At 48.3% G+C, this 26,528-nt stretch overlaps 1 protein-coding gene across 2 annotated transcripts in view; it reads right to left on the bottom strand.

Moving 5' to 3' along the window:
* Positions 1 to 368: 368 nt before the first annotated feature.
* The window catches only part of LOC126522043 (uncharacterized), a 197,534-nt gene continuing 171,374 nt past the window's right edge, over positions 369 to 26,528 (bottom strand). For both annotated transcript variants that reach the window (XM_050170823.3, XM_050170824.3), the window contains 2 exons: positions 5,989 to 7,228; positions 369 to 5,750 (listed from right to left, as the gene is read on the bottom strand). In XM_050170823.3, coding sequence (XP_050026780.1) covers positions 4,942 to 5,750; positions 5,989 to 7,228 — 2,049 coding nt within the window. In that variant the 3' untranslated portion in view covers positions 369 to 4,941. The remainder of the gene's footprint in view (positions 5,751 to 5,988; positions 7,229 to 26,528) is intronic.

Raw genomic sequence — 26,528 nt, 5'->3', positions numbered from 1 at the left:
ACAACGAGAAACAAGCGGATTTCTACCCTTGACTACCAGGCTTAACAGGCCTTCATCCACCGCCACTACTGTGAGTGCCTCGGTCGAGCAAGACAGTTACAGCGCACGCGATGGGATTTCCCTCTACCTTAGCAGTCCCTTGCCCTTCAAGAGGCGCTCCCAGAGTAGCTAGGCTGCCGTATATTTGTGGTGAAGGATGAGTTGTACTCATTGTTAACCTCATCATATCAGTTGTCTAAATGCAACAGAACCAAAACCAAGATGGCCAAAAGCCCGGAGCGCAGTATGGTCCGCCACAGTCAGTTTACCTCGGCCACAACACACCATTTTGGCTTCGCCGCAATTCACGTTCGACAACACAGAAGGCGTAAAAAAGAAAACAGACATTTATTTCACTTACTGAAATATACACATTCTACTCTCTTCTCCACATAAACTGTCAATATGCGTGAATATACCATTGAGGCAGTACTTTTCATTGAAATATTTATATATACACTTTTTTTTTCATCCAGACGTCTTCGTATAGGTGTAAAACTGAACATGAGTATATAGTGAATCTGAAAGCTTACAGCTGCACGCGAGCGATCGTTAGTACAACGATTCTCTTCAAGATATGTCTGCTTTGGGGACAAACAATACTTTTTTTTTTCACATGGACCCCAGAATCAGTGACACAAAACTCATTAAATTATAGACAGTGACACTGCTTCGTGTTTCGCCTAAAGGCCCAACATGTCATGTCAAAGCGAAACCATGCAGCACTTTATCCGTCGTGGTAGACTATCTATTGCCGCAAGTAGCTCGTCTTCACAGCGAAATGAAACAGCGTATAGTGCGGTGATTTAGAATCGCACGAAATTAATTCAGCTTAACGCTCTGGCACATGTTTTTTTCAGGAGATGACTTAATAGAACGAAATGAGTCACGACAGTTCAATAGTGCGTAATATTCAGCTGCAGGTGCGAAGCGGAGTTTTTTTTTTTTTTTTTTTTCTTCGAGGGCTGTATCTCCAGTGGCCTACTGGCAATATTGTCAACTGAAAAATTCCGTGATGGACAGGAGACACTCTGCATATATTTCGATGCAAACAAACACATGCGTGTGTATGTCACGTCTAAGTTAACACCAGTTGTAACCATTGGGATTCAGCTGCCAAGTTTATGTGACCAAGTGCATTTAGGTGATATTCGTGCTATATTTCTGATTTCATGCATGATATGCCAAAGTGTAACGGGTTGCGCCAATTGTACATGCAAGGCAAGCGCCAACGTGATATGTAAACTGTGTAGAATGCTTTGAAATGTCATAAGATTGATATGCTGAGAAGCTCAGAAATTGCAGTTTGCCATCCAGCGACGCCAGATACTTTCGGCAACCTTTCTGTCGTAAAGAGATGTGGTCGCGGAAGTTGTCTGCACCTTACAGCTGCAAACAGTGAAAGTGCGTTCATATGGAGGCCTATCAGAGTACCCTGTTACATGCACCCGCTTGTACACGGGAGCACTCAACATAGGGATAACATTTGATCACGCTGTCGTGCCTATGCACTGTAGCTCTACATTAGTCACGCACTGGTGTATGTTTTAACTTTGTGCACAATCTCCGAGATAGATGGGAAGGCTTAGCCAAAAGTGTAGAGGTACTAAAATAACATATGCTGTATTCAGGCTAGAGAGGTATAGTGACGCATTCGAAATAGCCAATCACTAAATTTTTCAGTGGCCAAACGGTTTGATGTGTCAAGATGCGTGGAAAATGTTGAAGGGTGGCGGCGATACATGCAGATTTCAAAAAGAGATATCCGTGTCGTCGCAGGTTAAAGCAACGGTCCGCCGAAGCCATTGGTTCACGACTGTAGCAAGGAGAATAACGGAACAAAATTCAACCTAACGTCATTCGTAATTCTTCTTCACCGAAAAAGAAAGTCAAACCGTTCAAATTAAATGTCAGGTTGCGATGTGACATGTTGGTGTAATTGGCACCGCGGTTCGACAAAGGGCAGTTTGGTATTTCGATGTGATTTTACCGACAAATTCCTTTTTTTCTTTGCACAAATGTAATGGTGAGAAAGGTAAGTCGAGAAGACCAAACTACCATCGTATAGCCTTACACAGCGATTCCCTTTAATGCCCCTTCAGATCGAAAAAGGAAGTACCCAGTGGGTAAGCTATCAACGTGTAACTTTGATAGTTGTCACACTTGATAACAATAATGCGCGGATAAATTATCAGGCGTAGTGAACATCTCGCATGAGGCACACAATCGTAACAGCGTTGGGAAAATATATTGCTATAGTTCGCTTAATATCAGTACGGGAAACAAGAACACTCGACATTAACACCGGTGAAAATATTTTACTGCTTTCCTCAACTCATATCTCACTGTACGCTGGAAACAGTGCCGATTGTGTGATGTGTTCTGAGTATACATATGCTAGAATGGAAAAGTTATGTGATATCATTAGCTAAATATTTTCTCTACGACCTCAATGTTTCACTACACATCGTCCAATTACTGATAAAGCGATTTTGAAGATAAATGTACCTCCCTTATTGGATAATAAACCGCAGTAACACCAAAGGCTTGTGCTTGGTGTCTCATCCCAGAACTCGGAATCACCGTTCTAACTGCCGTTGTTTGGGCCGGAATTAAAATAACAGTGGGAAGTTATGCTCGTGGATATGTATGGGTCATCACACTTCGTAAAATTTATTAAGCTACAAGCGTTTCTTAAGCGCACGGAATGATTCTCTGTCAGATGGCTAGATGGGATCTTTCACACCGTAGTACTTAAGACTGTATTGTCCGACACCAAAATTCACTACACCAGCTACTTTATCTAACGACAAGTTCACTGGATACACGTATGCAAGCGCTGGTTCCATTGCAAAAGCTTCAAACGTCATCCAAAAGAGCAATATGGCAGTGACACATAACTGAGCCATCAGGAGATAACGCCAGATCACTGAACTATGAGCGCACACTCCTGATTCTGCTCTACGCTTTCGTGTGCAGTAGCTCACCATTGCCGTAAGACATAAAAGATTCATTATATTATTACAGCAGCACAGTTTTAAACGTTAGACTCACCATCGTTCCATGTGCCCACGCTAGTGAGACCTACTGGCTCGCAGGAGCTCAGCCCAACAACTTTTCTCCCTCTTCGTTTCTCTCTCTCTCTCTCAACTCATGCCACACTAAAATGTTCTCAAGTTAGCGACCAGGCATTTTGTTCTTACCATCATTCTAGTCGTAGAAATGCAAAGCTAGCCTGGATTCCAAGTCACGCCTGAATTCCAACCACGTTTATTGAAATAGATGTTCGAAAGGTGAGATCAGGGGCATGAAGGGGGCCATGTTTCAATGGAGAAGCAACGGCCCCAAGTTTTCGTCGCTGTCGCGAGCCAGCATGCTATTCGGGGCCGACTTAACGAGAGCGATCAACACTACATATTTTTTTTAATAATTGCAACATTGCCTAGAACATGCCAACGTGCTTAACAGTAGATGCACTTCCAGTTGACCGGCAGGACTGATTAGAAAGCGTTGCTTCCTCTATATTTCTAGCTTAAAAGCTCTTACTCTGGGTTCTGCCGTACTTTTAGCACGCTTTCGTCGATAGCTGAGGTATTGCTCGTATTCACACTGCTTCTGCGGAAAATTGTCCACCGTAAGATATGCTAAGGCTGTAGCCAAAGACAAATTGTCAGTGCTACAATACAAGACGTGAAACTGATATGACCAGTCCATCCACGTACAACGGTTCATTATTCAATAAGCTTCAGGCATATCAGCTTTGGAACCTGGAAATTGTTTGCATTGGCAGCGAGCGCAGCGGCAAATGTAACCACCGTCACTGATGTCATGTGTGTCAGTTCTCAGATGCCTTGAAAGCGTTACACGAGTTTTGTAAACGTTTTCTGGTAGGATGACTGGACACAAATGTGCAAAGCTGCCCAGATTTATAGCTATTGCCAATTGCCAACGCATCTTTTCTATGAACGTCGTATGCACTGCTGATATTTTCTCAAACTCTTAGGTATGTGTGGATGCAGCAGAGTGAAAAACGCTGGCAAGAGTCTTGGCAAGTCACTAATTATGTGAATTCCCTTGCAACCCTGATGATTGATATGTGCAAAAAACTCATCCAGTATATCGCTGCCTATTGGGTGTATAAAGCGCCATAACATTCGTCGCTGTACGTCGACCGAGGATGAGTTTTTTCTAAGCGATTTTACATTCACGTTCTTAGAAGTTGACAAATAGTTAAATAAGGTCAGAGAACACTCAACGTTTCAACAGGATGCGTTACAAGACATTTAAGTTTTGGCCGTAACTATCTGAACAAGCCATATACTTAACGTGGGCCCAAATGCTCACGCGCGTGTTCGTGTGCGTTCTGGTCCTGAGCCAAGAGCAACAGACGAGGTGGCATACGCATATAAATGATTGTGTATCACTTTTGCCTCACAAATTGCCCATACGCCTCCATCGTGATGCACAAAGCGTAGTACATTTGAACACATGGGCTTTTGTATCCCCTGAGAGAAGGTTTAAATATTTTGTTTGACCCAAGAGTCTAAGAGGCTGCGCTTACAAAGTGCACTCGTGTGGGTCTCGCGGAGCCCGAGGCAATCACTATGTCGTCACACGTTGCTCATGAGTTAGCAAGTCCAGCGTCACTTTGCATCCACAAGCGTGCGCATGCACTTGCATGAGTCCCCACCACAACAATTGCTGCAGGAGTTTCTCCATTTTGCTGGGTCACGTTGCGTATGATGTCATCTCGTCACAACGTTGACACCTGCACAGTCTAATCAGATGTTCACCGAGCGAAGTGAGAGAGTCCTGAACCATCTGACGTATGCACAGAGTCGAGTCAAGATGGTCGCCATGAGTATCCAGAGTCCTGACCCCCTTCGACGAGCGCGCACTATCTTACGAGTTGGTCACGGAACGAAACCCGTACTCGTCCTCCAGCCGCGTCGACCTGTCACCGGACCATTCCTGCTCGAGTGACTTGGATATATTGCGCCTTTCCTCCTGGTTGCGCACCAGAGAGTACAGGTTGCTCCTCTGCTTAGGTCGGTGACCCGGTTCACTGGGCCTCGCCGGCAGGGGCGGCGGTGGTCGCTGGAGCTCGGACGCGACGCTTCCAGCCGAGTTGACAAAGTCGTACAGGACCTCCTCGTAGACGTGGTACTCCGAATCCGACAGGGGCCTCTGTGTCTGCTGCTGCTGTTGCTGGTGAACCGAGATGGGTCCTGCTCTTGAGCCACCGATGTGAGTGTCGCGTAGAGGCTGTGATGAAGACGAGGCGGCTGTTGCTGTTGCCGCGGGTAGCTTGCTGGAAGAAGTCTTGGCGGGTCGCGGTTCCGTGATCTTCTTGTGCTGAAGGTCCTCGATTATCTCGAGCATGCACTTGGCGACCTCGTTGAAGCGGGACTTGGCAGAGCGCATGAGAGTAGGCTTGGGAGAGCCCGGCTTTGCGCTGTTGGCAGTTGTGGCCACGTGAGCTGCCGAACACCGTGGCGTGGGAACAGGGTGGGCTGTGCTCTTCTCTGAGCGCGAAACCATTGGTTCCGCCGAAATCGGAGGGTTGTACGTGCCCAGCGCCGGCGTCAAGGGGCCCGCTTGGTGGTGCTGCGGTTGCTGGTGCGATTGTCTAGCGTGACTTTGCGAGCGCCTACTTGGCTCGGCTGTCAACGTTGCGTGATTGTGGTCTTTGGAGGACTCTTGGCATTTGTCTGCGTATGCAAGAACAGAAAATACAAGTCGTTAGCATAAATATCTTTTCTTCTCTACTCTTCCTTTCTGTTATGAAGGATTACCTCATTGAACAAACAATTGGTAACTCACTAGTTAGCTTCTTTATATCGGATTTCCTCCTTTACATTGCTTTACAGTGTTCAGCTTTACAGTGTTCATCTTAAGCATCAGATGGCGCTTGAGAAACGAGTTTAGCCACCGGCGGGGGGGACTCACCTTTCAAGCACTTGACCTTGGCGACGCTGTATCCTGCATTCGAGCGGTACTTCTCCTCGACCATGGTCACGTACGTGGACGGCGGGAACCGGGCGTCCAGGTCGTAGTAGTCGGGTTTGCCTCCACACAGGAGGCTGTCGATCTCTTCTTCCAAGGTGCCTCCACTGTCTGGCCTCTCGAGGTTGGCCCGCAGGTTGGCGCACAGTGGGTCTTTGAGGATGGGTTTGGCTCGCGTTCCGGGCGCCTTGGCCGGCGAGCACGAGGGCGCCGAGGTCAGCTTCTCGGTGCTGAACCTCACCGTCTTGTCGCCCGCCGAGCCCGCTCGCGGACTGCCGGTGCTGCTCTTGGGGCTCACCGGCGACTCGCAACGGGCGATGGCCGTCAGCAGAGATTGGCGCAGCTGCATCAAGTGGTCCAGGTCGGCATCCAGCTCCTCCTGTGTCGGCTTGTGACCCTGCTGTCCTCCCGCGGTCGCAGGCGCCGCAAGCCTGGCAGTCGCCGCCACTACCGCTGCGGGCTGTGGCGGGACGACGACGGCTTTACCAGGAGGCTTGGCCTCCGCTTCGTAGTCCGGGATCTCGGGCGTCGGGCAGAGACTCTTGTAGCCGCTGTCGATGGAGCCCGCGTACGCGATAGACTCGCCGTCGCTGTGCTGGCGCGCCTGGCGCCGCTGCAGGTACACGCTGGCCAGGTCGTAGTAGTCGTCCGACTCGCAGCACGGGTCGTACGTCATGGAGCCGATCGTGTCCAGCAGCGGGTTGCCGGAGGAAGACAGCGAGCTTCGCTGCTGCGGCTGCTGCTGGCTGCCGCTGCTGCTGCTGCTAATGCTGCTTCCGCTGCTGCCGCAGGCAGCGTACGAGCAGCGCTGGGACATCGGCCTCTTCTTCCGGCGAGCGCCGGGCGACGCCGTCGGCGACGACGAGTCCCGCCGCACGTCGGGCGACGACGGGATGCGAACGGGCTTGGGTGCTCGCGGAGCCGCCGTTGCTTGCGCACCGGCAGTAGCAGCGGCAACGTCGCCTCCACGCAAGCTACCGGCTGCGACGGCAGCAGGCGCTGCAGTGTCGTCGGCTGCGGCCGGCGGCGGTTGTTGACTCGGCGGCAAGGTGTGCTGCTGCTGGGCGTCACCGGCCGGGTGGTCAGTCGACGGCAGCGTTCCTCCCACGACCACGTCCTCGAAGGTGTTGTACATGTGCCACATCTGCCGGGTGAAGTCATCCCCTTGCAGGCTGAGTTCCGCCTGCGTCGTAAAAGAAGACAACGGGCGAGAGTGTGAGAGCTGATTGAGGACGACCGCGCAAGCTCCGAGCCACAAGTTCCCCCTTCCCCCCTTTTATTTACAACCGCTCATCAATACAAGGCGTCGTATAACTTTCCCTCCTTCAACCTCGTCTTCTCGGCGTGTACCTGTGTGCACACCGCTTTCTGTACGGCGCTGTCCGGCGCACTGGGTCCCACAAAGGACATCGGGACGCCGTAAAGACTTCGGCCTCGCGAGACGAAGAGGATGAGAAGGAAGGCGTGCACGTCAAGTCTTCATGCATCCCAACGAGAATGCCGCAATGGCCTTTTGAGGCGGCGGCCCATGACCACTGGGAACACTTTCGCCTGTGTCCCCCTGGCTGCCATAAGCGTAGCTCCGACCAAGTGTACACGGCGCTGCCTTTGAACTCGTGTGATGCAGTAGTAGTTACATCAAGACGGACGAATTCTCTATCTGAGCCGAGCAATCTAAAAGGCACTTCTTTAAAAAGCACTGCACACGGATGCGCTCCAAGGCGAACTGCCTAAGAAAGCAAAAACGTATATTGCACGTATGACAAATGTGATTTAGTGTATAAGCAATCTAAACTAATTGAAACCTGAAGTGCGAACCATTTATTCTTGCGCGCAATGTCATAACTATTTGTAACGCATGAAGAAAGGAAATAATTAGGAGAGAGCATTGCGCAGCATGGGTGAAGCCAAATGCATCGGCACAACAAGTGATCGTAACGTCAGGGCGTGCGATAGGTTTTAGGGATCGCACATTGCAGCCAGGCCTGCAGTTCACTGTAGCAGAGCTACGATAGGGCAGCCGAACAAGTGCGCATCGATTAAAGACTACCGGGAACCAAACATTCGAGGTCAATACGCCGAGTGTCATAGGTCATGTGTTTGGCTGACGCTGCGAGGGAAAAAGCGAAGGTAAATAGTTCGCTTGCCAAGGTCGGCTACGTGACGTAATGCTATCTTCTAAGTTATTTTGTTCCTTCATATGTAAAGGCGAATAAATTTCAGGATACAGAAATAAGTTATCCAGCGTGCGTTCACGAAAATTTGTTCGCGATGTGTTTGGAAAGTGTTCTTTCGCATTATATACATATTCGTTTACAAAGGCTATATACGAATATAGCGGGAACCTGGCAACAACCATTTCTTCTCTTTCTTTGTCATTTGTCATGTCGCTCAGGACTATTCCTGCGCAAAATGTCGAGCAATCAAATGTAGAGCTGATCAGCTAAACGGAAAACAGAACAAATGTAAATCTTGTATATATGCAGAGCTGAGGTTCCCGCTCGAGACTCACGAAATAAAAGTTTGATTCGTTTTCTCCAGGAATAACCAAAGTTTCTTCTGTCTAATAAATGAGAATGGACTTCTGAAAGGATGTATTGATCAAATGTTGCTACTTCTTGCACCTTATAGAGAGCCCCAGCTGGTCATAGTTAATCCACTCAGCACCAGTCTCCTCCCTCCCTTGCCCTCTCCCCCACCACTCATCGGTTTGGGTTTGTAATTCTCCATAATTTAATTACCTTTCGTGCTCGCATGCTCCAGCTATAACACGCTATTCCTTACTGTAGAGCGCAGGCCCATCGACAGTGCCACGGCGCTTGAGGACGCCGAAATGGCTATGCAAACATTGTCGAGAACTGCAATAAAAGTTAGGTCCACGCTCCAGCAAACGCGCTTTTCCTACAGAAACTTCGAGTTGGAAATACGACGCAGACTGTGCTCCGACGAGTCTGCCGGGGCCGCATCGCGGAGAGGCTTTTTTTTTTTTTTTTTCGGGAAATCCGATTACAGACGACGCGTCGCAGTCGCAAACCAAGGGTTTCCGAGCCGAGTGCGGCTCGCGTTCGCAGCCTAATTACAGGGCGGCTAGAAAGGCTCCCGTCGTCGTCGCTTAACTCCGTAAATCACATTTGCCAGCGGACGCCCGGGATTTCTGTCCGTATAACCGTGCCTCTTCGTCTAGGGGACAACACTTCGCAGTCTTACAAGGGGAGGAGGAGGCAGCGCCGGGGTGAAGACCAAGGACTTCGGTGATCGTACTTTTGAGTACTTCTGAGCGGGCGAGAGTTGGACTCGTGTGTAAGTGTACGGACGCGCTGTGGCGTCGGTTAGATCCCAGTGGAGGTCATCGGCCTACTCTTGCTTTACTCTACTACTTCTGCAAAAACTTCACCGCGCGCTTCTTACGCGTAATGCCCCAACCACTGGCACGCGCTGTAAAGCTTCGGCGCGCGCCGAAGGGTCAAATGCGTCAAAGCGTCGGTCGGGAACTCGCTGAAGCGGAACGTCGCGCAGCGATTACGTCTACTGCCGATGCTAGAAGTTTGCCGGCGCGCGGCGAAGCTGCGCCGGCGTGCACCAATGGGAGGCTGCGACGCCTCGCAGGCGTCAACCAATCGGAGGCTGCGGAGCCTCTGGCTGCTAGGACTGTAATGGCCGACCGTGCGGAGACGCCGGCACCAACGATCGTCCGAGTGTTTTGGACGCACGACGCGCGCGACAGTGTTCCTGAAAGACAGTGTTGTAAAAGTAGGCCGACAACGACACGATCAACCGACCGACGACCGTAGGTTGTGGCAGTGCGACGTGGATCCGAAGCGACTTCGAACGACGCCGACTAATCCAACCTGCCCACTGGGTTCCGCCGGGCTCGGTACGATCGTCTGCTAAAACAGCCAACCGAATCACGATTGCCGCAACGTCTGTGCTTGTTGTATGTGCATTTTGTTGTGCTCAAAACGAATGGAAACACGTTTACGAGCTCCGAAGTCTGGATAATCAACACTCGCCTATCGCCGATGTTGTTTACGTTACGCGTAGGCCTAGCGCGTCCATCGAGTTCGTAACTGGCGAGTGAACGAGAAATCTGTCGAAGGAAATGAATTTTCAGGTCCGTTTGGTGCTGCAGTGATTTAAAATATGGCACTCTTGACTTCGTGTGACCTGTGATGTGGTGAATGAACCGTGTGGAAGTTGGGTTGGTCAACCGCGGCGTGTTTCGTGTGGTGTCGGTTGACTCAAGTTTAACGAGGCAAGCTCTGCGCTGTTTCCAGTGGTAAAGATAACTCCCGAAAGCGAACTACACTAGTAGCCGAACTATTGGAAGTACTTACATAATCAGCCGTGCCGCCTGTTTCAGATGACATTGCGCTCTTTTATTCGGCATGTGAATCCAGTTCAGTACAAGTTCACTGTACTCATTCACTCACTTCTTTCAAGTGCGACCGTCTTTTGGGCTAGTTGGGGATAAATCGCTCGTGTAGCAATCAAGAACACTGACGCACTGAAGCATACGTGGCAACGCAGTCATATTTGAGTCAGTGTGTCGTTATAGTTGAGCACTGCAAAAAGAAATTATCTGTTTGCAACGTGTGCCCTGTGTGCAGTGCATAGCAGGACCTGCATCATGCAAGACCTATGCATGTAGCAGCGTATACCATGATTGCTTCGATGCCCGCTTCAGAAGCAGCAAGTACTGAGTCAATGAAACTGTAATTGAATTTTTATCTCACTTTTTGCTTATGGAAAGTGTAGATGGTGTGAGTGCATTGTGGGGAAGGTGAAAAGGTGTCATCAGTGTTTTGTGCAGTCAGTATGCTTAAACTGCTGGAATCCCTTCAGCCTCTACTAAAATGTTTCTTGCTGCGATACTATAAATTGTAGTCAGGACAAAGATGTACTCAAAACCAAGTTACTAATGCATCTGCCCAGAATGTGTTTGATTAACAAGTTAACGCTTCCACAACAACAATATGCCGATGAACAGCATATGTGCTTACAATAAATACATTCCGTAAAGGTGAACGACTGGGCCTACAATATCAAACTTTGTAGTAGCACCGTAAAAAGTGCTGCCATGCGTATCAGCCACAACGAAACTGCTGCACGTCCAACCTTCTTCCTTGGAGGCACTTCTATAAAGACTGTTCGGGCCCTTCTCATTCTGGGTGTAGCATTTAGCTGTTCTCTCAAATTTTCCACATATGTCACCAGCACTGTATGTAAGCACCGGCCCTTTCTTGGGTTTGTGTCCCGTGTGTCCCTTCCCTGATGACCTAAGGTTTTCCGAGCACTCTACACTTCTATCATTCTGTCACGACTTGAGTACTGCTCATCAGTATAGTTCCCGTACCAAACTCGCGAGGCTACAAAACTTCAGCTTGTTTTGTGCCGGACAATACGCACCCTTTACTCCCGTCTTTTCGGTTGTCACAAGCTCATGCCAGCCTTCGAGGATTGCCTCAAACCCCTCAAGTAGCACACCCTGCAATACCAACGCAACATTGCACTAGTCTATACTGCAGGGTGTTTGACGTCTCTCTAAACAGCACTAATCTTTTTTCACTTCGTCTGAACAAGTGGTCAGCACAGCCTGAGCCCTCATCACGCCTGTATGGCCCGACACCACAACTCATGATTATATCTGGCATGCAGAGCTTTCTCTCCACCCCCCTGGCGATTTGGATTCTCCTTCCTTGGAACCAGACTTCATTGGCACTCCTGTGTGTTGTGCACCTGTCGAGTGTGTGCGTGTGTGCTGTGCTGTGTTATTGAGCAAGTGTGTGTGCACGTGGAGGGGAAGGAAGTGTCTTCTGCATCCTGCAAATTCCTGCTTTAGATGGCTGGTTATCAGATTCTCTAACATACAGGCATCAGCCTTCTTTGTAGTCTAGTGTGCCAAGTTACCACTAAGATTATTATTATTATTATTATTATTATTAGAATCATTACTTTGACCAAATTGATTGTGTTGAAGCCAGCGTGACACATAATTCAAAATATTTCTGGAGCTTTGTGGGCTCTCTCTTCTAAAAGGAGTGCCAAAGATGTAAGTCTGCTGCATGAAAATAGTGGTGTTGTCTCGAACACTGCTGATGCCTTTGCAGAACATTTCTGTTTGCTATATGGCGTGAAATATGCTTCAAGTAACCTTCCTTCTCAGTCTGGCGCAGTGTATGCTAACAGTCAATGAAAACCTCGTTTCCAAGTATATGAAGTGCCTTAAACTTTGCCTTAAACTTTCCCTTTCTTGTGCTGTTGATGGTATTTCCTCCACAGAGCTTAACCCTTTGAGACGCTGTCTACACAATTGGGCACAGCAGGAGCGTGCATCAATAGCAAAAGCACTGATGAAAGTAATGGTATTTAAAATGTGTTTCATACATCTTGAAACACTTATTATTGGAACTGTGCTGCAATTTTGAATAATGTGCAGAATGTTTTAACAAAATGAGTGAGAAGGTGGACGGCTGGGTGTTGTTACTCTGTGTCAGTATGTTGTATGTAGCGGGTTCACTTCTTTCATTGTTTTTTACAATGTTGTGCACCAGGCATAATTGTCAAGTGGCTGGATAAGTGCTTTTCAAGCTTTTCAAAACACGAAATAGTACATGTTTTCATATTTTGTGCTCCTGTAGTGAGTTTTCGCATGGAGTCGAAATTTTGTAAACTTGACAAAACTCGCTAAACTATTGAAAATTCTTAATATTTGCTGCGGCTGTACACTTTCTACGATTCTGAGGATGCAAGAGATGTGGTGAAAGCAACTTTTCAATCAACGGGATAAAGTGGTGTCTGAAAGGGTTAAGATGTATGGAAGCATTCTTGTTCCTCGTTCTCACAAGCATCTTCAATAGTTCCCTAAAGTCTAGTACCTTTTCTAGCACTCGGAAGGTAGCATGAACATTGCCCATGCACAAATCAGGTGCTAGATGTGCAGTTACTAACTGCCGACCTATATCTATCCTCTTCAGTGCGTCAGGTGTTTGAATCGATATGGGATTCCTCGCTTTCTGTTAGTGCTAAGAGCATTTTAATAAATGAACAGCATGACTTTGTGTGCCGACATTTCAGACTTTCAGACTGTCAACAGTGTTCACTACTGCATCGACTTCCAAAAAGACATTTTTTCACTCTCGAACTGGTGCAGAAACAATAAGTACTCTTAAATGCTTCCAACACTATGGCATTAAGTTATATGCACAAAACGCACCATGTGAAATTTTGATACACCCTACGTGATGCTCCACTCCTTAGGGTCGATGAAATGAAAGATCTTGGTGTGTACTTCGACAAAATGCTAAGCTTCTCTTCACATAGATAATTACACAAGATGTCCTTCACGCTCTTGGAATTGCATGCCGTATATTGCATGATTTCCACTCACCTGTTGTGTTTCTGAAATTCTGCTGTGTGCCTCCAACTACTAGAGTATGCCTCTGTAGGAGGGGGGTGCAATGAGCAAATCTAATTCTGACCTCATTGAACGCATCCAGAATAAATTGATGTCTATCTTCAAGCACCACTTTTGCCATTCTGGCGACCACAGTTGAGCCTTTGTTCCTGCACCTTTTGTTCCTGTATAAGGTGGTCCATGACATTACACATTCCTTAAAGCTCCTTGATCATATGCATTTGTTTGTGCCGCAACAGTATACCAGGTAGCATTCCACATTCGTTGCCTGGGCTTGTTACAAGATTGTGCTAATAAGACTCGACTCCAAAACATACTTCAGAGTTCATTTCCTGTGTTTTGTGTATCTGTAAATAATCACGTAGGATTAACTCCCTTTTACTTTTTCGCGTTTCTTTTTTTCCCTATTTGTTTCTCTATCTTCCATTTTTTTGTCTACTGCATTCATGTTTTCTCTACATTTTGTCTCACATAGTTAGTGCTCGTTAAGTGCACCAGTACAAAGGCTCTCTAGCTGTTCTTGGGCACTACAATAAAAATTTGAATGATTGACTATTATCGTAGTATAAAATTGTGCTTTTTAAGTATGTACTAGTATACTATTTTAGTGTAGTAGCTTTCGTGCAATTAAAAAAAGGGCATGAATTAAGAAGAGAGAGAGAAAATGATAAATGAAAGGTAGGGAGGTTAACCAGGACTGAGCCCGGTTGGCTACCCTACACTGGGGAAAGGGAAAGGGGGACGGAAAGATTAAAAGAAGAGAAAGTCCACTGGGGGTATCAGTCAGTCACTCAGTCTGGATCACAGACGCTGACTCAATCCGGTATCTTTCAAATATCGCAGCAGCGCTTTTGTGGCCTTTTGTAGCTGCGATATGCGAGGCCATGGTCCCAAGATCTTGTTCAAGGTGAACGGCTTTCCATCTAGCTGATTGAGAGCTCTGCAGAGGTCTTGCCTTTCATCTTCAAAAGATGGGCAGTAGCACATTAGGTGTTCTATGGTTTCCTCGACACCGCAGGCATTGCACTCGGCGCTATCAGCCATTCTAATCAAAAATGCATATGCAGTGGTGAATGCGACGCCCAAACGTAAGCGGCACAGCACTGTTTCCTCATTTCGCAGAAGACCTGGTAACAGCCGCAGTTGCATAGAGGGATCGAGGGAATGCAATCGATGTAGAGTGAATCCAGGTGTGTGCCACTTTTCCTATGTCAAAAGAGTGTGCTAGCTTGCCTAAGTGTTGGGCTGTGTCAGTCTGCGATAAAGGTACAGAAATAAGGGTTGCTCCTTCGTGGGCTTTCGTAGCAGCTTCGTCAGCGAGGTCGTTGCCGGAGATACCGCAATGACCAGGCAGCCACTGAAACACGACGTCGTGTCCTTTCATGATCTCGTGATGGTGCATTTCTCGTATCTTCGACACGAGTGTTTCACATGACCCGCGACGAAGAGATGACAGAAGACATTGTAAGGCCGCCTTTGAATCGCAGAATATTGCCCACCGATTAGCCGGTTGGTTATTAATATAATCAACGGCACCTCGGAGGGCAACAAGCTCCGAACCGGTCGATGTTGTCAAATGAGAAATCTTGTATTGGATGCTTAGTGATCGTGATGGTATAACCACTGCGCTGGTGGAGCTGGTCTGAGTGGAAGAACCATCCGTATATATGTGGACTCGATCAAAGTAGAAAGTGTGCAAACAATCCAGAGCTGCTTGCTTCAAGGCCAAGGTAGGCAGGACGGTCTTCTTTCTTATCCCTGGAACCGTAAGACGCACTTGAGGTTGCTGTAAACACCACAGAGCTAAGGTTGAACGTGCTGAGGGTGTGAAGCCCGATGGTAAGGAGGCACGATGGATGCTGACCTTGTTGGAGAAGGACGCCTGTGGTCGTCATTCTGGCATGAATTAAGAAAGTGCAATAATATGCTATGTGCCTGATCATATGCATTGTGCTATTTATTTCTTCCGAGTTTTAATAATGGCTGGCTACTGTATGCAGTGTTGTGCAATAAAATAATATGCCACAGCAATTATTGCGGGCCTCGCAGAACAAATTGAATATATCTTTCTCAGTCAAAACATCATAGCAGGCTGAAAACAATAAACTGCAATTTTTCTTTTTGTGGTGACGAAGTGTATAAATTGTGAAAATAACCTGTTTATATATTTCTTATATTATGCAAATGAGCTGCTCCCATACATTCGAATAAGTGCTTCAATAGTACGACTTGGCAAAGGGCAACGAAAGACTCCTATTAAAACCCTCTAATTCTCAAGCTTGTATTATCTGACGGTATGTCATTTCATTAATGTAAAGAAAGGCAAACTTGATATGTGGAAACCAGTTACAATAGAACATGGCCCATACACTGTGAAAATGTTTTGTAGCAATACACTCAATGTGAAGGCCTCCGGGTGGGGTGTTGATGCGTCAAAACAACCTAGAATAATAGAGGTGCTCCATAGGCTAGATTTGGCAGAATCAAGAATTGGGGGGAGACAAGATACGAATTGCATACATTTTAGCTATTCTAGTTTTTTTTTTTTTTTGAATGCTACAGGGGTTTCAATTCTGTTTTGCTGATTTTCTCAGAACCCACTTGTTCACGTTTCTCTCATGCACCAACAAGCATAATTATATTGACACGGATGCTTTATCTGTATGCGGTTACCGTATTTCACCGGCTAAAAAATGTTAAACGTTATCGCTCGGTGCAGGATGCACCTGAACGTATCGGAAGTTTCGCGAATGTTATCGATGGTTCTGTCTGTTGTCGACGAACCTTGCTAATCTGATTGCATACGCGACACGAATTGTGTTGTAGTTTCTGGAAGGCACGCGGACACCAGCGAATGGGCTGTAACTTTCGACGACTGCCGTATGCAAACCGACGCGCTTGACCCGCAGATGAGATTTTCTACGATTGCCGACATTGCTCGCCGCTATCGTTGCGATTGAGCCGGCACTATTCATTTACCGTCACTACTACGTGGCAATATTTCCAACACAGATTTTTTTCAGTTACACATTGCACGCCTATATCTTACATAGTTGGCTGTGCAATAAGCTACCAAAAAATGAAATGGTGCAACAGTTTTTGATATATGGCATCGTCGTGCAGGTGTTTGCAAAGCGATCTTGCAGACAGACGACGCGCGAGCGCTGATGTCGATATTTTATACACTATTGTTACTTCAAAAATAAAAACAAACTGTTGCGGTAGGTGTATATTCATTATTCAAACGTGTTTTTAATATCTAAAAGCACATACAGATCAATAACTTATTGTTTCGAGCTTAGTTTACAGCAAGCTGTTTTAGGCCGGACTTTGACGGATGAAGACGGAGTAGTCCAGCAACAGTGCGCCGCAGCCGAGGAGCGAGCTTCGGCGCGCGTCGGAGCTTTTCTGCAGTGGTTGCGCGCCCTTTACCTCCAGCCGAAGCGAAGCGACGCATTCGCTTGCCAGCGCGCGCCGAAGCTTTCGGCGCGTGCCAGTGGTTGGGGCTTAAAGGGACGGCACTTTAGCGTGTGTGCAGTGACTTTTGAAGGAGAGGAAGAGAGAAGTGCAGTGCCGTAACTGTCTCTCGGAGGAGGACACCTCAACAGCACTGCACAGGGAAAGGGGAGTGGGGAGAAAAAGATCAGGGAGAGACGGAAAAGAAGGCGGAAAAAAAAATAACAAGAAGGGTGAAGAAGCAATGCGGGGCTTAAGCAGGAGACACACGGTATGATTCGGCGTCCGATCCGACGTGCGGCGCCGCATGCTCCGGCATGCGGCATACGACGATTCGGGACACACGGTGCGTGCATCCGAAAGATTGAGCGGCGCGTAAGCTCCACCCAGATCCAGCCCCCCCAGCTTGACTTCATAGCCACGTCGAGAAACGCAATATAAACAACTCTGCACAACATTGCTTCGCTTTACGCGAACACTGTCAATAAAATTATGCCCCTGCGAGTGGCAGAACACTTCACGACGGCGCGTTATCCACTGACGATTCCGCTAACAGCCAGAGATGGGGCCGCTAGGCCTAGCTAGGCAGACGCCGCGGTCGACGGCGCTTACGATCCAACCCGAGCTCGTCGAAGAGCGCTTATGTTTGCCAAAACAATTAACACTGTACACTTAGGTAGCCAGTAATTAAATACAATTGGTTTACTCGACGCAGTCGTTGCGAAGGGCAAACGTGCAAGCGAAGCGAGCAGCCTCGCTCAGACGGCCGGTGTGTGATGTCTGCCCTCGAAATGCCCTCGCGTCGCGGCTCCCGATCTCGCCAGTAGCCTAGTGCTAGTGTACTAGGCGCTGCTTTGCATAACGGGCACACGTTCGAGATAATTTTACTGAACTGGTAACTGTTTCGTGTCGGAAACAAACTGCAGCAGGCAAGGAAAACAAAACAAAACAACAACAACAACAACAACAAAAAAAAAAAAAAAAAAAGCTGCGAGAAACCGGCCAGCCAGCGCCGCCTCCGTGGAGGGAACGTCAGAGAACGTCACATGCCAGCCGCGCTGTCATTGGCTGCGGCCAGACGACGGTGCGATTGTCGGACGCGTCGGACGATGAAAATCTGCCCGGCTTGTCGCACGCCGGACGTCCGATCCGGCGCTTCGGCACGGCAAAACACCTCGATTCCGGCTGCCGTTCCGGCGCGTCGGACGCCGGATCGGACGCCGAATCGGACCGTGTGTCTCCCGCTTTACAGCCGCGCTCTCAGCTGCGTGTCACAGCAAAAGTCAAGTAGGGCAGGAAGCACTTTCTTGACAATGGAAGGGTGGGCTGCCGGAAAGTGAAGTACGGCACTTTAGCAAAGGTAAAGGTCGTGAAAAAAGGTTATATTCGGCACTGGTTCCTAAATGACCGGGCCTGCATCATTGGCATTATCGTGACATCGTGATAAAAGAGAGCAAAACTTTCTAACGCGGTGTAGAAGTAAGACTACCTTTGATGTCATTGCCAGCAAATCGTAACAAAAGTTTATGAAGAAGCAAACCCGGTTGCTGTCCAAGAAAGCGTTTAGCGCGTTTTGGGAAGGGGGGTTATCTGTGGCACTATGTTGCACTGTGTATTATATGTGGCGCTGCCCTCACCACCATGCTAGCGTAAATCTACACCGCGCCTTACCCAAGTACGCGGTAGCGAACCGATACTTCGAGTGCCACTTCCTCAAGGACCAGGTCGGAACCGCGTGCGGCGTTTTCGACCAGTGGCGCAGCGTCTCAAAAACGACAGCGTTTAAGGAATGCTAGCTGTCGCGAAGAAAGAGTGCGAGAACGGTCCCCTTACCACTGTGCCAGCGTCCGGTACTACATGGTACCACCGGTACCGTGTCGCGGAGATATCGTATCGCAATGCGGCTTTTACCGGTGTTAGACTGCACTAACGGCGGGATCGGCCCACGAAAGCGTCTGAAACACTCATAAGAAGTCGTGGCTAGTTTCCAAAGAAAGCTAAACGCATAGGAAAGAAAAAAAAGAACAAATAAAGAGTACTGCGCGCGTTTCTTCTCACAGTTGTTCGCGTGTGGCAGCCGTTGTGACCGCAACAACGGATTGAGGCAGCGTATCATGACGTCATGATACATTCATTTCCTGTATAACTAGGCATGTCCTATAAAACGATGTATTTAGTGGGTTATTTAGGACGCTTGCCAGTATTTTTTCACATGGTTTAGAAGGCTTGGAACTTCTTATAGCGAAACAAATGACCGGTCGAAAACGTGTCAGTGCTCCTCTAAAAGGGCACTAAACAGAAATTATGGATAAGTTTACACTGACACAATAGTCTTTAGGAGCTTTATCGTGTTCATTTGGTGAAAAAGGAGTTTTGGTTTGTCCGTCAAACAGTCACGTGGCAGTAGTGTTGGCGCCATCTCGTGAAACGCGCCAACCAGAGCACGCCGAACTACAATTGCGACAACTACGTTCACTGGCTAACTGCTGATGCAAAGGCGGCGGTAACAACGATCGGTCCGCGAGTAGTGGATTTACCTTTCGTTGTTCCCCTTCTGCGCAAACAATGAAACAATCCAGAGGGTTTCTAGCCCGATATGGTTAGGAAAATGTCAGAAGATGGCGCTACCTCCACTGCAGCTGCCATCGACGTCTCCTCGCGTGCTCGGTTATTTCGTACACTCTAATACATTTATGCGCGAGCTAAACCTCTCCATTCTTGCAGGCAGATTTTCATTGTTATCTAATATTTAATATCCAAATATATCTAAATCAATAAGCTGTATATATTATCGAGTTTGAGAGCGCCATTTTTTAATTTCGCGCCCGAGAATGCCGCGCCCACGAAATCAATGTGAAGTCAAGAATTTCACAGTGTTTTAGCGTGCTTCGTGCAAAAACGCACAGGTTGCCAGGTTTTCATTCCACTCGCGTATCTGCTCGGCGACCCACGCCACGCGTGACCTTGATATGTGTATCGCTCTAAAGTACCATTCTTGCTTGGGCAGCGCACATAAAATCGAAACACGAGAGAGAATACGGCACAAGCGCTGGTCTAACAACCGAAAGTTTTTTTTTTTTTTTATTGGAAGTAAAGGATTATGTATATAGTGGTTACGAAAGTCATGTGGATACCGTGTAAAAAATATCACACATTCACGCGATCCAATCCTTCCGCAGCTCTAAATATTGATAGAAGCGTCCTCGCAAACTGGCGACACCGCTGATATCAAACTCAGCGGCCGAACAAAATCGCGACACGCACGGCGAAGTCACATGTGCATCGGTCCTCTATCACGTGTCGGCGCGCTCCGCGTCAGCGTGTCGGAAGCAAATGCATAGCGGACGAAGAATTAACATACGCGGCAAAAGCACGACGCGCGTCTCGTCGGGGCGCATCTCTCCACCTCGAGGAACCGGTCAGCCGACGCTGGATATAACTGGACCCCCCCCCCCCTCCCTCCCCCCCCCCCAAACTCAACCGCCTCCTGAACGACATTGGGAAGGCCGTGCGGCCGGCGGCACTTGGCCAGAGACCACGTGGTTGGGAATGCGTGAGTGCGTGTTTGCCCAGCGGCGTTTCCAGTGGTAGGGACCTATCTCTGGGCGCGCTGTCTCTGGAAGAAGAAGAAGCGGCGGTGGCAGCGGCGTCGTAGCCGACGTCCGTTCCACGGCTGCTCCTTGACAGCTCTGGCGTGGGAGGGATATATCGTGGTGGCGTCTTAGCGGTGCACATTGTCGGTCGTGTACGGAGCGGCGGTACCGCATTTGCGATTTTAACTACTCTCGTTACGTGGTGTGGAGCCGAAAGCGCTGTGCCACGTAACTAGGCTATCAGAAGCGTCAATATGGTATTTCACCTGGATTCAAAACATCATTCACGGTCACAAACGTATGTGCGAGACGGCTTTTATTATGCGTTCCGTAATGACGCATGTGCTTTGGCGAGCTTCAGCGCAATACAAATGTTTGTTTCGGTGAGATCACTTGGCAGGCTAAATTAAATAGAACACCGGCAAAGGCCTCCGGAGAGCACTTGAGATTGTAATCAAGCAAGTGGGGCAGGATCATCAAGGCATCCAAGGGGCAGGGGGGGGGGGGGGGGTACTATCAAAGCTGTAGCCAATCCGGATTTCAGCTTCTGTTGCCCCGCTGCCCCTTTGGTGTTCTGGAGGCGCCGCCAAAATACACTAAATATTGACGCGTTGTATACGCTTAGTATTCGCGCAAATTATTTTCTCTTCGCCGCACTGCAGTGTGTATATCTTCACTGCACTACACAATTGTAGCGAGGTGAAGCCAAAAGTACCTGAACCGTGGCCATATGCCTCACAAGCCAAGAAAGCGGCACGCGCATTACTGCATTTTTTGAAGTGGACAGACCTCAGCGAGCGACTGTTGTTTCTTTGTCTGCCTCTGGACGAAGCGACACCCCGGTGTTTCCTTTCCTTCCTTCTCATCCCCTAACCACCTTTCCTCAGCGTAGCTGCGTAGGGTAGCAAACCGAACGACGCGTGACTGGTTGACATCCCTTAATTTTATTCATTTTTTGGTATCTCCGGCTTAAGAGCCCGTTTATAGTGTCCCTGTGCATAGTGCCCCGCCCACACGCACTCATTGCTCACTTTCTCCCCTTTTCCTCTTTCTATTTCCCCTTTTCCCCACCCTCAGTGTAGGGTAGCAAACCGGATGCTCTTCTGTTTGACCTCCCTGCCTTTCCTGTCCTTGCTTTCTCTCTCTCTCTCGCTCCCTCCCCCCATCTCTCTCTTATTACATGGGTATGCTGTAACTGCTGTTAAAAAGAGCCTCAGTTGGAGCCTATATACTTCATCTGCACTATGCTGCGAGGAAATCCTATTGCCCCACTTATCTGCGGCCTGGCTACCAGGTCAAGGGAATGGCTGTGGTTATGCTTGCTGTGAAGTGAGCGTAAATTCGCCTAGTTGTCCGCGGTGCACCGCTTAAAACAGGAGACGCGAGTGTATACACTTCCCGTACGGTCCTCTGTAGCAGTGATCATACCAGCAACCGCGTTAACGAGTTTCCAAGTCCTGGGATATGAGTGCGCTAACACACAGGTTTTGTTTGGCACGACTACGTACGACACACACGGTGCGCAGACAATGCTGAAGATGAGAACACATTTTTGACAGTTCCCGACTGCCAAATCAACTGTTTTTTTTTCGTGCGCAACACGTCGTATCGAACGCCAGATCGTCTGATGTGCCTTTTGCCTAAAAACGGGAGGCGCATACTAGCGCATATTAAGAGAATCATAGTATAGTATAGTAGAGTTAACGGTATCAGTGCTTGGCAGTATCGAAGATACATGTACTTTAGATACTATCTTATATACTCTTTGGGTACCTTGTGCTTGTATCATGATACGCCTGGCAAGACGTATATCGGTATCTGTATTTCCGATACATGAAAGAAGTCATCGTGTATCTTAAGGTACAAGACACTGCTATCGCAACGTCACCGTGTGAAACTATAAGCGTTGGCTGAACTCTGCTTCTCAAGCTGCTACCTGAATAAAATTAAAGGTAGCGACACTCTTCTATATTTCCACCAGAGGCCTCCAGCGAGGGCAGGCGATGAGGTCTGCGGATCCTTATTGGTGGAGCAGAGTCACGTGGTGGCGCTCACGCCGTCTTGACAAAAGCGCGCGAACGTCTGCGCGCAGCTGACCTTTTGTTGTTTTTTTTAATTTTTTTTTACCTGCGTCGGTTGCATGACACTTGCGCGTAGCCACCGTATTGCGCACGCCAATGCGTGCGGCGTCTTTCGCGCAAATTCTGATGCCGCCTTGTAGTGTCGTTATTAAGGTCTTGCGTGGTGCTTTGTTACGAGATCTGAAGAATGCAAGAGTGGGGTTGCCATGCGTTTAGTGGCTTCCACACATTGTTTCGGAATGAAAATATTATACTTTGCGCAAGAAAGACAAAATTTTTGAGATACTAACAGACAGTTACTAACAGAAACGTTACCAACAAATACTAACAGAAATGATAATTCAAGGAACGATACTTCCCTTATAAAATATTCAACTGGTTGTGTGCTCTCTTGTCTGTTATGTAACCGTGGTTGTTAGAGAAGTGGACACTGTACATATTCAGAAAAACACAAACGTAGTAGAAAGGCGCGATGCAATGACAAATGTTAGACGGAAGAGTATGAGTGCGTATCCAATTGCGCAGGGCGACCATGAGCAGTAGCGCGCACACAAATAAGCTTACCTCGTACAAGAGCATAACGATAAGTGCTATAGCACTTGCTTCCGCACAGTTATCGTGCCATTTTCTGGCCTGACGCAACGTGACGAAGTTTCAGCCGGAGCGCGACGAATAAAGATTATAATCGAGCGAGAAACTTGCAGGCCAAGTTGGAGTCCTGCGTGCAAATGTGCTTTACTAAACCGTTCAGCAACGCTCAGTTTACGGATCACCATTAACTGGACGAGTACCAGGCTTCGCTGAGCTCTAACGAGACCGCAAGACCGTTGACGTTCACAAAAGACCACTCGGAATCCTCTCCGCTGCTCCGAGGACTCCATACGGAACTCGCGAAGGAGAACAAACTGACATCCACAAAACTTGGCTGGCGCAACGGTCCGCAGGGAAGGTCCCTAGGCAGTCGTAAAAAAGTGGGCGGTGTACTTCGCGTGCTTTTCTTATTATCCTTTTTAGAGCAATTTGCAGGAGCACGCACAGCGTCTCTGCCAGCAAGCCGATTCCATTCCGTTTCTTATCTGCGCCCCTATAGTAACGCAGGGAACCGCCCTAGTGATTCTTTCTTTCTTTCTGTCCTTTTCTTTTAATTATTTTGTTGTGTTAACGCTGAGAACTATGAAATAGAAGACAGCGAACAGGAAGGGAACTTCTAGAATACGGCCCCGGGTGTATGTGACCATTTATGGACAGGGCGGCCGCTGCTGACTCCGCTTTGCTTTTATTCTGAATTCCAAGCAGGCTTCTCGTAAGGAAGTCGTTCAAGAAAAATTCGTCTGCTCGCATCGCAGCAGCACTGTGTCCTTGTTTGAAGCTGCTGCCACACACCGTCACGCGTTCAGAATAATGTTTTGTTTTTTTTCCCAAAAGAACTTCGACCGCATGAAATAGCCTACCTGTGTCGTCAGTGAATATTCGTGGTCTCATTCTCGTCAAAAGCGATTTGGTTAGCAGGAACTGTAGCACTGTAACTTCGCTTTCTTGTTGCTGTTCGTATTAGGAACGCGTAACAAATTCCTCACTTGTTTTACTACAAGTTGCTTACCTACTTACTGCACTGATGCTGTGATACTTAAAGCTGCATTTTCGTTTAACCACAGCCTTTGAACTCTACGTGCTTGTTCTCAGCACTATGTTCTTCAAGCTGTATAGTGTACAGTACCGTTCACTATTAAAGCGAACACGCCAATTTGCGGCTCTCGCTTTTCTGGCCCTCCAGCTGCAAGCATAGACTGAAACTTTATCAATGCTTTAGCCAGGAATGCGGAAAGGTACCAGCCAGCGTCATCAACCGCAAGTCGAGGAACTAAATCTTCCGTGAGTTTATACTGGCTCACACTGTAGGTTGCGCGAAACACACACGTACAAAGAAACGAAAGGCACGGCCGACGCGAGAGGCAAAACCAGAATCCTTGTTATTACTAGTTATCATGTAAACGCATGTAAATACCACAAAGGAGGAAGATAAACGGGCTAGCAGTCGTCTCCTAAAGTGGACACCAGGCTCACCCACTTCAAAAGCAGGGTTATTCCACACTTTCCAGAGGGAGAAATTCGCACGTGTTCCGTATCCACGCTTTTTCCTTTAATATTGGACCGCACTACACGTACCTTGAGTTTATTATAAATAAGGGAATAAATAAATACGGAGGCTTTATTTTAGAGAGACAAAGACGGATATTTACTATGAGGAAAAAGCTGAAAGGGGACACCCGGAAGCGTTGTGTTAAAGCCAGTAATCTATCGTTGGGTAAGGGCAGAGAGAAACGAAGGGAATGGTACGAAATTGTGATGGCGATCAGGAGAGCGAAGTTCGTGCACATGAATAAAATGAAGATGAAGAAGCTGGAAGCACTTGTTACAGTCGCATATCAAGCTGACGGCCTGTTAGGTAAAACCACAACGATGCAATCACATCTACGGCCTTACGGGCAGAGTATTTCGACCACGGAACCTTGAAGAACTCGCGTGAAAACGACCGGTTCTGTATAGCGCCCCTGAGTGTCCCGCAAATGCCGATGGCACCGACAAACCACGTAATCAGTAGTCTCCATCCCGGTGTAGTGTTCACAGTACGGGCTGTAGATGTAGACCTTCTTGCCGTCTGATGTACTTCCTTATCTTTTGGCTACATAAGGTATATTAATTGTCTAACGGCAATAGCAATCAAATAATCTGTTTTCTTTTGTTTGTCGTGGTTCATAGTCTCCCGAGCGAATTATTTGAAGAAATCTTAAGCACACGTGGGTCGACAAAAAGCGTAAAGCTGAGGCTACACAGAGAGCCTCTGACAATCTCCATCCATGCACTCCATAAGACTTCAGACAAAAAACGTCTACGGAATTTCCTCGGACTAGTTTTTATTTTTCGTTGTTTCATAGGTGAGTCGTGGGCTCCGATATCGGCGTACGCTTTAGGACGTGGGCGGAAGTCGAACACCAAACCGCGTGGTCGGCCACGCCTCGGCCACTGCGCGTGGCCAAGGCGTGTCTCCGCTCATCTTCAAATGTGGAGGCTCACCTCCGCGTTTGAAGGTGAGCGATGTCACTTTCCCTCTGCGCGACGAGTGGACCCTCCGCGCAGCGAAGCGAAGTCAAGGGTTCCTTTCAGCTAGTCATCAACGAGAGCATCGCTGCCCGTTCCAAAAGTGGGCTCGCCCATTGTGCGCTGCTAATCCTTCCGCGGCATTCAATCAGAAGCGGACCACGGAGGGAGCCAGCCCTCTATCCTTTCGATTCGCTTCTCTGGATGGCTTACACGATCCGTGGCTTTCGCCGTGCTGCACTGAGTTGGCGGGGTGAAGCCGACCCTGACAGCTGGAGGGGGAGAGAGATGAAGCCGCATGTGTGCAGCTGGTAATGGCGCCTCCGCGGGCGCGCTCATAGGAGCCGGATCGAGTTAATCCACGCCGGAATGCGCACCCGCGGCATCCCGCCTCCCGTCGCGCTTTTCGCCACGCGCCGACGTCGACCGGCGGGATGCGGCGAGGCCGTGACCTCGCGTCTGTCTGCCGCGCGCATCGCGAGAAAAAAAAAAAAAAAAAGAACGACGAGCCGAGCAATCTGCGCGCCAGAGCCATGGCCGCCGCTGCACCTCCCAGCAAGGGCGGTATAGGTGCAGTCGACGACAAAAGTTTACGAATCACGAGGTCTGAGAGAAAAGCTCAACGTATCCGCATTCTCGCGACGCCCAGCTTGGTATTCGCATTTGCGGCCTCTGCTAGTATATGCGAACAGCATCGTGATGTACGGTTTTACTAGCTGTACTGTTACAGGCTGGTCGGAAATCGAACGTTTTTTTCCCCCGAGATCCGTTGGTCCACGAACGTTTGTGTTCGACTGTACGTAGATTAGCTCGCGTCAGAACTTTCCGGTGGACGCAGGG

The sequence above is a fragment of the Dermacentor andersoni genome, chromosome 6 (assembly GCF_023375885.2).
Source record: "Dermacentor andersoni chromosome 6, qqDerAnde1_hic_scaffold, whole genome shotgun sequence".
Lineage (NCBI taxonomy): Eukaryota > Metazoa > Arthropoda > Arachnida > Ixodida > Ixodidae > Dermacentor > Dermacentor andersoni.
The sequence above is the reverse complement of the archived record's forward strand: the minus strand, read 5'-3'. Positions and strand labels throughout refer to the sequence as shown.